At 29.1% G+C, this 13,671-nt stretch overlaps 1 protein-coding gene across 2 annotated transcripts in view; it reads right to left on the minus strand.

Annotated features, from left to right (window-relative positions):
- Positions 1-4,908: 4,908 nt before the first annotated feature.
- Mulk (acylglycerol kinase-like protein Mulk) overlaps positions 4,909-13,671 on the minus strand; it is a 91,561-nt gene continuing 82,798 nt past the window's right edge. The window contains exons 13-15 of one of the 2 annotated variants that reach the window (XM_085811401.1): positions 8,657-8,727; positions 8,262-8,397; positions 4,909-5,057 (exon numbers count right to left, since the gene is read on the minus strand). In XM_085811401.1, coding sequence (XP_085667527.1) covers positions 4,968-5,057; positions 8,262-8,397; positions 8,657-8,727 — 297 coding nt within the window. In that variant the 3' untranslated portion in view covers positions 4,909-4,967. The remainder of the gene's footprint in view (positions 5,058-8,261; positions 8,398-8,656; positions 8,728-13,671) is intronic. The other variant, XM_085811402.1, reaches the window with a different exon arrangement.

A 13,671-nucleotide genomic window follows, 5' to 3' on the forward strand; every position in this document is an offset into this window, starting at 1 on the left:
AATACCAACATAATGGCCCCCTGTGCACAATCGATCAGCAGTGGAATCGTTGATCCTAAATCGTTAATTATAATCTGTCAGTTATATAAGTCAGTGGTTCTTAATCTTATGTTGAAAAATTGCATTTTCAACTGCAAAAAAGTTGTGAACCATTAATTTTTACATGGCAATGCAATGTCATAAGAATTGACAATTTTCTATTCAATAAATGAACAAGCTATATCCAGTAAAAAAATTTGTTATAGCAATAAGAAATTACAAGTAAATAAAAATATTAATTTTAATAAAAAACAGTTTTATTAAAGATAAAATTTACTCTACATAAAAAATTTTTTGTAAAGTCATTTATATGTAATATTTATTGATTATGTGCATATTAATTTGATTAAAACACTAAATACATAATTCCAGTTAAATAGAACTGAAATAGCTATTATCTTGGCCAATATCTCTGTATAATAACTGTTCATCTCATCAGAAAATTAGTTTTAAACTATAAGACAATACAAATAAAATAACCATTTTACAAATTATTCATTCAAATGATTATATAACAACGCACAGCAAAGTATGTGCATTACTGTATAATTAATTTTTTTAGAATGTTCTTTTCAATACCAATATAAGTAACAACATTTTTGAGTGAAAATTTGTTGTTTTTGAAACATACTAATCCAACTTTCTAAATACAAAACACAATTTTCAGAACATACTTTCTAATTAAACATCTAATTTGCATATCAAATACAAAAAACAAAATTACCAGCATTATCCTTCAAGAATTGTTCTTAGCTTAATTTATTCAGTGTATTCTAGTATACCCTTGGGATTAAATATAAGCAATTCAATGCAAATTTCTGATGTATATAATTCATAGTTTCCATTGCTTATCATCTTTGGATCATTGCCGTAGGCTCATGCTTGTTCCCCACTCCCCCCAAACACAATTTGCAGTAAATATAAGTTATATGGAAGTATTCTTAAAGTAGTAAGTCTCTGATTCTCTAATGAATCTGAGCTAGCTCATTTACCTTTTAAACCCCCTTAATCTATGATTTAGATTTGAAGAGGTTGGGCTGCAATTGTCGCGCAGCGTTCGTGACATTTGCACGACTTGTGTAACACGCTAATCCAGGCAATTGTAAACATGAATTTCGAAGAAAGTATAGGCGAATAATTATTGATGATACATCCGATGACGATCAACTATCAGAGTCCTAACTTTGGAAAGAAATAAGAAATAGTCCAAAAATCTGGGACTATACGGTGACTCCTGGAATAAGAGAGGAAGCCTTATGTCAATTAGGAGGAAGTAGAGGAGAATTTGATATATTTAATCTAATATTTGATGACGTATTTTGGAACAATATTGTAACCAAAACGAATCAGTATGCAGATCAAGTACGAGAATATCCACATAGAATACGAGTGTAAAAAGTGTAAAGTTCCGTTACATGTACCAGAATGCTTTGAAATATATCATACCATTACAGATTACTAATTTTGTATTTTGGAGTTTTGTATAAATAAACATTTTGTAATACTTGTGTCTACCGCAATTATTGCATCAGACTGTAATTGTGTATCAAATATTCCACGTAATACTCACTTCTGGCCTGATCACCGTACGCGGGCAATGCCCGTGAAAGTTAGGTTTGGCCCGACCATCGTAAGTGGGCTATGCCCGTCATTGTAGATTAAGGGGTTAATTTAGTTAATACTAGAATTCTATCATTTGTTTGATGTTCCCTATATTTACTAAAATAATTTACAAATATCATTCTTGATTTAACCACACTTAAATCAACATCAAACTCTTGTGACTTTGATTCCTTTTAATCCTCTGAGATGTTCCAATCCCACTCTCATGCCTGATGTGACCTCGGCACTTGGGCTAGTCAGATGTTGGTACTTTTTTAACTCAAAACATATGACTCAGATTAGTTACCACTCTTTGTGATAGGTAAGCCCTGTCTATGTAAGATTTTGTTCTCCATCACTTTACCAAACCAATTTACTAGCCTTTGGAATAAGTAAAATGAAATTCTGACTCAAACCCATTTTCCATATTCTAGTTACTAACCTGTAAGATAAGTAAGATTTTTGTCTCAATTCAGATCCTATACCCTAGACTCGCACTTTTGGAATGTGCATTAATCATACCTTTGGAATGCATGAGCTTGTTCATGTATGCTTTAAATTAAAATGACCAACCAGCATACTTGTAATGCTGTTCAACATTCAATCCTAGTTTCTAGACGCCAACGATCTATCTCAAATAATTCTTTTGATGTATTAATAATGATGTTACTTTATCCAACACAAAAAGAGAACTAAACTTTTTTTTACTTTCAAAGTTGATGTTAACTCTTGAGTGCAGAACTAATTATTTTTATTGCTCAGTGATCAGTCTCACATTGTTTTTTATTACTCTCACTTTTGAAAATACTGCTTGAAAAAGTAAACACTAATCAACTGAGTGCATCCACATAACACAATTTTTTTTTCCTCTCTGCCTTTCTAAATCATATTTACCAAGATGCTGATGTCATTGCTAATGGTAAAAATAATAACTAAAGTAGGCAACTCATACCTAAAAGCTCATTCATGTCATATCTTAAAACTGATGTCAAATTAATTCATAGAATGCAAATCATAAAATTGGATCATCATAATAACATCCTATTGATGATATTACTGGAATCTTAAAGCTACCAAGTTTAAATACATAAAAATAATATCATACCTGTTTTCTAAGATAAAAGTCTTAAAACTTAGGATTTCATTTTAAATGCTTTACAAATTGTTGTCATCCTCAGCTTCAAAGCAAAGAAAAATTAAATTAAATATTTTGATATTTTTCAATGTTTTCAAATGTTCAATTAGTATTTTTGTTTGTTAATTTAATTAAATTATTCACATTATATACAAAGGAAGAGTTAATGCTAAAATTTGTAAAAAGTAAATAATGAGATTTTTAACTTCAAGAACAAATACTATCAATTTACCCAGTATCATGATTCATTGTAAAAACAGGTATTTTACAGCAGTTCCATCATTTTATTAGTTAAATGTGTATTTCATGTAGTTGTAAATTTTTTAAAACAGAAAGAAAAATAAACTTCAGATGAATGATGAATTCAGAATGCTACTGACAAAGAATAGTCAAGTAGACAAATTACTAGCATCACATTGGGCTGAGATTTCTCTCTAATGACTATTTTCTAATATTTTTAGTAGTTCTTTGAATTCAAAATTTGCTGCTTTATTGAATGCCTTTAAAATATCTGTTACTAGTGTTATTTTTTTTTAAATTTAAATTTAAAATTTCTGTACCTTGAAAGATTCTAATCCCCCCCCCCCAATGGCAGGCACTTGCCTATAATGGCATTGGCCACTTCAGAAGGCCAGAAGTGGTAGCCATTTTATTGTGGAGGCACCTAAAAGGCAGCCACTGTTACCTCCTATGAAGAGACAGACAATTTTATACCCATGCCTTCTACGGAATACAAGCCATTTGATGTATACTATGTGCAGCTACAAAACTTATCAGTTGTAAAATGCTAATACTAATTTTGTAATTAGAACAATGTTTCACAGCTCCCCCCCCCCTTTTTTTTTTTTTTTTTTTTTTTTGGCTTTTGAGTGAATAACAAATATTTGAAATCTATTCACATTGGTATGATAATAGTTCATATAAACTCTGTGAATAAACATGCTAGAAAAGCAAAGAAATTAACCAAAAATTTTTAACCTTTTTTACAATTCCAAGCAGTAACAATTTTTACAAGTGCAAATATCTGATATTTTTATCAGTTTACATCCCAAATATAAACAATATAACGAATGTATTAAAAAAATATAGAAACATTTTATACTCTATAAATGTTAACATTAACCACCTAGTGCATTTACGTGACACACATTTTTTCTCTCAGACTTTTCTAATGTAAGAAGCTTTTGCAAAATTTTCCATTTAGTCTGCTGTGATGTCTGTAATTCTAAATTAGCATATGCTGCCAATTTCTTCAGGAAGCGAGTGAATGTCTAAAGAATGCATTCCATTGTTTCCTTCATACAGGTAATCAATCTCTCAGAATTTTAAAATTTACACATACAACTTGTTTCATGAAATATGTGTCCGTCTTTAACAGACTGCCTTGAAGGTGCAAACTTACTATATTGTTTTCTAAAATGGTATTGCCCCATGCTAACCGAGTTTATCTTCACTAATTTCAGAAGAATACAAACTTTCTCTATCACAATAGCAGCTATTTTGCTCAATAGGTATTAAAGTTGCTAAAGTCATAAAATAATGCAGGAGATATTATTCATTTTTCTCTCTATAAACTATGTGTACCTTAACTTAATGGTTTTGGCCCTACATAACACTCAGACCACCTATTCCTTTTCTCATAAACCTGTTATGTCTTCTGTTTCCGTGCTAATCTCTTTTAAGAAATTTAAAATAGAAATGTATAATTTCCTTCAAGAATTTAACATAATTCTTGAAATTTTCATCTGAATGAATCATTGGATATGAAATCAAAAACACATTTTTACTGTTGTTTAACAATAAGCTAATAAATCATGATACCAAGTCATAGTAATATTTATGTTTTCCCCCCTGATTAATGAATTATGTCTAATTATCCAAAGGAAAAAGTAGTGATATTTGTAATTCAATTAGATTAAACCTAATTCACAATTAGATTAAATCTAATTCATTTTATTTACACTAAATTATGCATCACTTTATTTTAACTATAGCTAACTTAGTTATTTCAGATGATTATGCAACTTTCAGTTAATACTTTAAAAAATTACCTCATGCTTATAATTTAATATTTTAAACTATTTTAGTTATTCTTGGATTATAGAGGAGAAGGCAATGATTCACAATATATGTTTACATGAAAAAGCATTTTATTGTACAAAAAAAAAAAAAAAAAAAAAAATTTAACAAATTAGCCATATAATGTTACTTGTTTTGGTAGTAGTGATATGCTACATGATGCCCTTTTATACTTTTCATTGTCAATATAATAAAATTCCTCCTGTAATGAACAGAAACAAGAGACATTATTTTGCAGCCATATTTAATAAATAGCATTAATGATAGAAAATTAAAGAAAAAATTTATGATATGAGACTGAATTTAAATTATTAGTTAATTGATTATAATTATGTCTGACCTCGGTTTAGTACTTTCAGTGCTTCTAGATAACCAATATTTTGATTTTTAAGTCTGGCACATATAAGAAAGATGCATATTTACTGTTTCCATTTGGGGGGGGATGTTATAAATTTTAAATTTTTACATCGGTTATCAGAATTTGGTTAACTACTTCAATCCCTGTAACCTCTGTAGAATTAAAAACATACCATTATTGCATGGGTATCCTGCTGAAGTGTAAAAAATTGATTATGCATCTATATCACATGGGCTTACTCATAGTAGTGATGTAACTGCAAAATTAAGTTTTTAATTAATTCCCAAGACAAAAAATTTTACTAAATATAGCAGTTTGTAGTTATATTTTTAAAAGTATTAATCATCATAATAATAAAAATGTAGCACTGAAGCAATAAATTTTAAAAACTTTATTTCAAATAGCATTTAATGAAAATTCACACAAAATGCATTTAAAAACTAAATATATAAAAATTTAAATCATAGTTTCTCTAGCATGGGTGCTGATAGAAAGGGTACTTTTCATCCTGAGACTGCAGAAAATATTGAGATGCTAATGGGAAATAATAATATATCTAAAAACTTTGGTCACTTTTTAGAAAACTAAGAGCTTTCAGCAACAGTCCTTTCAATTCCTCATTTTAATTTGGTTATATCTCCTCCCTGTCTTAAAGTTACTAATTATATGAATCTAGAGTGCATCATCTAAAGATCGATTCTCATTGTGCCATAATGTTACAGAATCGTTGTGGATATTTTAATCAACTGCAGTCCAAAATTTAATCACAGAAGAAACAAACACTTTGCTCAAATGCATATTCACTGTTTTTAACATCTTCTAGCTCTGCTTGCATGTGTCATTCTGCTTGCTCTCTATGTCATCCATGGTCTTGAGATGTGATAAAATATGTGTCCTCAAAATTATAGAATTAATTTTCAAGGAATAAATTTTCATTTTGTTATCTATGCCACATCTGTTCAGTTCTCCTTCATTACGTTAAACACATACACACACATGCGTATTTACATGCAAGCTGAATTTAAGCTGTTATGTATTTAAGATTCATTTTTAACTATAAGAAAAATTCAATATGCAAGTGCAAGTAACAACTTAAACTAAAATTTTAAAACATGTTGACAAATTTGTGTTTGCAATGACAACTAGTATACTCAAGCAGCATACTATTTCCATGCTCATGTTTAAACTTGCCTTGTACACCTATAGTTTGGGAACGGGAAATTTTACCAACCTAGGAATCTTTCCTCAGTGAAAAAATTAAATAAATAACAAAGATATTTTTATTTAACTGCCAAAATCTGAAATCACGCTTTCAATACTTATTTCAAGATATATTTAACACAAAGAATCTTGATTAAACTTCAGACTTAGTTTTAAATACTGGAGCATCAGAAATACCACCAGAAGAAAAATTATTCACATTATATACAAAGGAAGAGTTAATGCTAAAATCTATAAAAAATAAACAATGAGATTTTTAACCGGAAGAACACGTACTGTCAATTTACCGAGTGTTATGAGTCATTGTAAAAACAGGCATAGTTCGACAGTCTCAAGTGCAATCCTAGTTGGCATTATGCCAAAACACATAGACCCGTCCAAAAGGGGCGGTATAACTTGCTGCGACGTGAAAGGTCTTCTCTTCTCCGGAAAGAGCTATGCTGGAGGAAAAGAAAGTCCCCATCTTTCCACCCTATTTTGAAAATAATTTGGTCCAAATGGCGCATGTGTGTTTGCGCTCATGGTCGCAGATGAGATGGTCAAACTATATTTTATAGCATTTCCATCACTGTATTAGTTAAATGTGTATTTTATGCAATTGCAATTTTTTTTAAATCAGAAAGAAAAATAAACTTCAGATAATTGAATATGAAGATTTCAGAATGGTACTGACAAAAATACAATCAAACAGACAAATTACTAGCATCACACTAGGGCTGAGATTTCTTCTGAATGATTATTTTCTAATATTTTTACTAGCTCTTTGAATTCAAAATGTGTTATAAATTTCAGGTAATTGAATATGAAGATTTCAGAATGGTACTGACAAAAATACAATCAAACAGACAAATTACTAGCATCACACTAGGACTGAGATTTCTCATGAATGATTATTTTCTAATATTTTTACTAGCTCTTTGAATTCAAAATGTGTTGCTTTAATGAATGCCTTTAAACTATTAAAATATTTGTTAGTGGTATTTAATTTTTCTTTCAATTTAAATTTACAATTTCTGTACCTTGATATCAATAGTTATATATATGCAGTTACAAAAGTTATCAGTTGTTAAATGCTAATACTAATTTTGTAATTTAGAATAATGCTTCTCAAGCTTTGCCCTTTTTTTTTTTTTTTTTTTTTTTTTTTTTTAGTGAAAAACAAACATTTACAATTTATTCACATTGGTATGAAAATGAAACAATGTAAAAAAGGTGAAGGGGAACAAACTTTTTGGTTCTTAGCTGCATAACAAAATGCAGTTAAAAACTTGCTACTTTAATGGTATTTACTGAACTATATACAACACCACTGTATTAACACCAAATCCTTTTATTTTCTACTCTAGTAGCAGAACTAAATCTTCTCTTAAAAACAAATCATTGGCTTCTAAAATGAGGGCAGTATGAAAATTGTTGCCACAAAAAGATAATATAATATGCAAAGTAAACATTTATAATTATTAAAATATTTGTGAGATACTTTTAAATAAATTATTTACATTTTATGCCATTACAAACTCATTTCTAGATGTACGCATTCATTTTTATGTACTGAGGTACACAATTAGCATTATGTTTTATTAATTACATTAATAGGAGAAGTGGTTATAAAATTATTATTTAGTTATAATTTAACAACTAATAACTATCAGAAAAATCCATTAGAAATTACATCAATTAAATGTATTATTAAATAACAAAGATGTAATTTATTTTATATAAAATTAAGTAACATATGTTGTGATTGCAATACAATGCAACGTAATGTGAAATATTGAAAAGACTAGTTAACATATTTTCCACGATTGTCAATAATGTGAAACTTACAGTATGTTCAGAACCTTTTTCGACATTCACAACATCATCAGAATCTGCTTCCTCTGCAGATTCAATGATTAATTCTCTGGCTTTTACAACAGTAGATATACTATCATCAGATAACTTAGATCTGTGATACCTTAAACTGTAAGAATAATGCACATATATATAATTCAGATATAAACAATATTTCACCAGAAAGTAAAAGAATATTCATTTTTAAAATGAGAAAGTTCAGGATTACTTTTTAAAGAAAACAAAATAGAGCTTAAAAATATTTTTCTTATTTATTTAATCTTTAACTATGCCCTTTATTTTATTTTTATACAAAATCAAGCAAAAAAAAAAAAAAAAAAAAAAAAAACTTTAAAAAAGCATTCGACGGGGTAAAAGCTTTATCTTACCCATAAGAAATAAACTGCTTTGTTGACAAACTGATAGGGTAGACTTTAATGCAGAGTGAACCACCAATATTCTATAAATAAAATAAAGTCATATTTTCTTATTGTGGCATTAATTTTTTAACTAAATATGCACAGATTTAACTGAAATACAACATACATTTATAGGTTTCACATTAATTACTACTTTTAAAGTGTTCTAAAATGCTTGGTACTCAGCTTATTATTGAACTTCATATAAGCTCAGCAGATTAAAAATACAATTCTATTGAATTGTATTATTAGTCTGCTGCTGAATACAATTCAATTAGTTTTTGATTAATTCACAAGACAGAAAATTTTACTAAATGTAGCAGTTTGTAGTTATATTTTAAAAAGTAGTACATTTAATAATAATAATAATAAATGTAGCATTGAATCAAATGTAGCAAATGTAGAAATGTAGCATCTTTTCACATGGGTTATGCACACTAATTTTTTATGTATTGATGTCATTTAGTCAACTATTCAAGCAGGCAGCAACAGGAAAGCAAACTGACAGGGCTGCCATTTCCTGCTTAACATTAAATAGTAAATCCTAAATGTCATATATAGTAAACTACATTTCCTTAAGCTTTATTTTATGTAGTGAATTGGTGGGGCAATATATGTCCTAGCCTCCAGGAAAAGACTAACAAAAAATACCAGTTATTTTATTAATTACAATTTAACACAATGAGCTAAGCCATTTATACTATGAGTTGTAATTTGAAAATGAAATTTACTATATGAGACAAAAAATAGAAAGACGGTAAAAACTCGGTTATCTAGAAAGCTCAGGAAATGGTGAATTCAGGAAGCATGAAAATTCCAGATAATTCAGCATATACATGACACAAAAATCACGGTGGCCAACATTTAAAATCATGTAATATTTTGGGATAAAAAATGCATTTCAGACATAAAAGTTGATGCATGATGGGTTTAAACACAACCGAGTATAAAATAAAGTTGGCAGAGATCCAGCCAAATCTGTGACTGGCAGAAGTTTAAAGGCACAGACTGTTCTTGAGTTAATTAGATAATCATGAAATATAAGTTATGGATATAGCATAAGAAAGATCAAATCAGTTATTAATTTTTCACATTCTAACATCACTTTTTATCCATTTTTGTATAAAGTCATCTATGATGCCCTTAATTTTACTTTTCTTGATGCTAGGATCCTGCAACTTCTAAAATACTCCACTGTATTCTGCTCCACAAAAGGCAAGTATCAAAGTTTGAGAAAAAGATGCTAACTTATATCATTTCTTACAAAGACTAAACCAGCTTATTGAGAATTAATCAGCTTTACATAAAACCATAGTGAAGATCTTATGACTGCTTGCGGCATCATACTTGTCTGTTACTGGTGTTAAATCACACTGTCTGGCAACAGGCATTACAAATGTTTCATTTGTGTAACTTTCTTGCTAAAAAGAAACCTAAAATACTTTGGTTATTGAGCTTTCCAGATAGTCCATGCTCTTGCTGCACCATTAATTAAGAACTCTAAATGAAGTCGAGGATACCTGCTGTCCAGGATCTCCCCCTTTCTAAAAATAGACCATGACTCATTCTTTCTAAGAATAGAATTCCAAAAAATGGGGTCAAAATCTACTTTTAGAAAGAGGGAAACTTTATTCCCAGAAAAAAAAAAGGAGGAAGATCGTTCATTAAGTTCTTAGGATTAAAGTCATATATTTGGATAGCTAAGTGAGAGGTTAATTAAACCAAGGTGTATCACATTACTTTATTCAACTACAACTGCCACTAAAAGAAACTCAGATTTTCTGAATAATATTGCTAAAGGTGACATGGCATAGCGTCCTGTATGCTATGAAATGAAGAGTGTCAGAGGAAAACTGACTTTAATGATTGAAATCAGTAGTAAAACAGTGCTCATTAATCTTTAATTATGTCATGAAAGAATTTTGTTTCCTCTGCTATGATATTCATTTCCTTTTTTATAACAGCAAAAAAACTGTATATAAAGAATTCATACCTAACAGACACATTATGATTACTCCTGGATTTTATTTTTAAAAAGTTCTGAAGTTTTATTTATTTTTTATTTTTGAAGTTTTGAATTTATTTTATATTCATATTTTAAAGTTTTGAAATGGAAAGTAAATTCATGCCCAATTGACACTGTGTTATTGCCACATTTTTTCAGATGTTCTGAAATGTTTGTGGCAAAGAATATTATCATATTAGAGTAAATATCAAGAAGTATGAAATGAGTTTCTTCTTCACAATAATGTCTATTGTTACAAAACTGTCAGTGTTTGATAGTTTTGGCCAAAGAAACACACACATCTATTTTCTCACATCCTACTTATTTGTTTGACTTAGCTCCATATCTGTATTCTCTAGATTCCAAAATCAAAACATCACTTAAAGGGTTCTATTTCAATGATGTTCTCACCATACAAAATATTATGAAGGCTTTAAACACTTTAGTTGCTTGTCAGTAATCATGCTATGTATTTTACAGTTATGAAAAGTAATATACGGGTATATTCAAGACTGGTAATTTGCTATTGTAATTATTTTATTATTCTTTTATTTAGCATCATAACTGTTTTTTAAATTACTAAATTATACAATACATATTTAATGTATATTAATTTAAAAGATAGCTTATTTTTAATAAATCTTGTTAAATTTATTAAAATCAAATAACACACAGGGTGATCCATAAGTGACACACATCAAAATTTCAAAAATTGTAGAAATTCCTAAATGGATATTAATAGCAAATTGTTTCTTTAGGTGACATCACTTACTGTTACAAGTAATGTATCACTTGAAATTTCAGTTGCAATTTATGCTGTTACCTTCAAAAACTATTTATTTAGTACAAGATGGAAATGAGATTTTCTGAAATAAAATGAAGCTTTATCATTGAGCATTACTTTGCAGAATATAAATTTGATTATGATGCTATCTTTCTCACACACTTAGTTGGTGACTACAACATTTTATTTCTGCCTTTGTTCACTTTTTTCAAACTCAGAAGAGACAGGCAACCACTTCATTTCTTATGGCAATTCTTCCAGTTTCTTGAAATCTGGTCTCCAAGAAGAAAATTTCTGTCTTTTTTGATCATGAATATTTCAGAATGTCTCTTTAAATGTTTCAACAGCTTTTCTAGAAGAATAAATTGCAAAAGAATGCTCAATCATAAAAATTCTTTCTGCTGGGAGAAAACGTATCTCCATCTTGCACCAAACAAATGGTTTCTAAAGCTAACAGCATAACCTGCAGTTGAAATTTTGAGTGATATATTACTTTTAATAGTATAAGAATATCATCCATTGAAACAATTTACCATTAGTATCCCTTTTGGCATCTACAATTCTTGAAAGTTTGTTTTCAGTTACTTGGTACTAAGTATCTGATATTAAATTATCAAAAATTACAGTTTACAAAAATTATTTTTGTTACTCAGAAAACTGTTGGTTAGTACACTTGAATATATTTTATACATTTGCCAAGCAATATTTATGACAACTGAAAATCTTACATAAATAATTATAATAACTAATTGGATTCATATGAATAGGGCACCTATGTAAGAATATAGCTACAACATACAAAATATTTTAATTTATCAACACTGAGCTAATAAAGTTAATGTGTATTCAGTGAAATACTTTGAAATCTATATAAAAAACAATATCTTATATAACATAAACATAAATAATAGCTATACTGAAACCAGTTTAATGCAAGCACCTTTGCTTATAGATGAGTTCAGCTATCCATGAATGGAAAATTTAGGCTATTCAATAATGGCACTTATTTACGTTCCAATAAATATGTTTCTAAAAGCATTTGTCAAAAACTAAAGTCTCTAACAGATATTTTAACAGCATAAATTCCAGGGGGGGGGAAAATCCTCATAGTTAAGCAAGTGTATAAGTGAATTTTTTACACTAAAATAGATTACAAACATTTTCTGGTAATCACATCAATTGTGCAAATGTTTATAAAATTGTAGCTCAGATTAATAATTATGCTAATTAGATGATTAAAAGAATAAAGATATAAAAAAGGAAAAAATATGAAAGGTTTCAGATTTTAAATTGCATCCAAAGGGTTGTTTTTTTAATGTTTTTAATGTGTTACCTTCATTTATTAAATATCATGTTTTTTGCACATAAACCATAAAATTCAGTTCAACGGCAATGTCACAAAATAATTTTAAAATGAGCATATCTTTAGAATTTTTTATACATAGTTCAGCAGGCTGGAGATAAAAAGGTCCCCCCCCCCCTGTAGAGTGTTGCCATTGCTCGCTTTTAAATCGTTGAGTTTGTTAATCAAAAATTCGTTAAAGTTTTACAAAACATAAAATCGATAATAAAGCAAATTCCAAATTTCAAATTTGGGCTTTCAGATGCCCATATTTGTAATAGGATTACATCATTCAAAATTGAATGGCTCTAGGTACTGTTGTTTTATTACAATGCAAGAAACATACATACATTTATGCAGATTCTTCATTATTTAATTTCTTCAAATATAATACAGGGCGATAGTATTTGGTGGCAACGATTTGAAAAGTGATAAAGTCAAAAGTAGTTAATTCGGACACCCATAATCCGGAATGATCTATAATCCAGACTTCAAAGCTACAAACTTTCTGCGCATGCGTCGCGTTCATACATGCACATAGGTGTTTACGTGTGCGCGTAAGACCTTTACTGCTGCGAATGTTGTGTGCGCATGCGCATAAAACGTTTACGCATGCGCGTTTAATGTATAACAGACGGTATAAGCTAAGCTAAAATTATCTAATTCAGTTAATGTTGCAGATTGCGTTGTTCCTTAATCTTCGAATTGGATCCGGCTTATTATTTTTTGCAGACTGTTAGAGCAATTTTATAAAAGTGAGCTTGAACTTTCGATTATATCAAATAGAATTTCCGTTATATATTTGCTAATATGTAAAGGATCTAAAGCGAAAGTATGTTTTGAAATCCGAAATC

This window comes from Stegodyphus dumicola, chromosome 2 (genome assembly GCF_044657685.1).
Source record: "Stegodyphus dumicola isolate Sdum_Otavi_A_Nest chromosome 2, ASM4465768v1".
In the NCBI taxonomy this organism is placed as follows: domain Eukaryota; kingdom Metazoa; phylum Arthropoda; class Arachnida; order Araneae; family Eresidae; genus Stegodyphus; species Stegodyphus dumicola.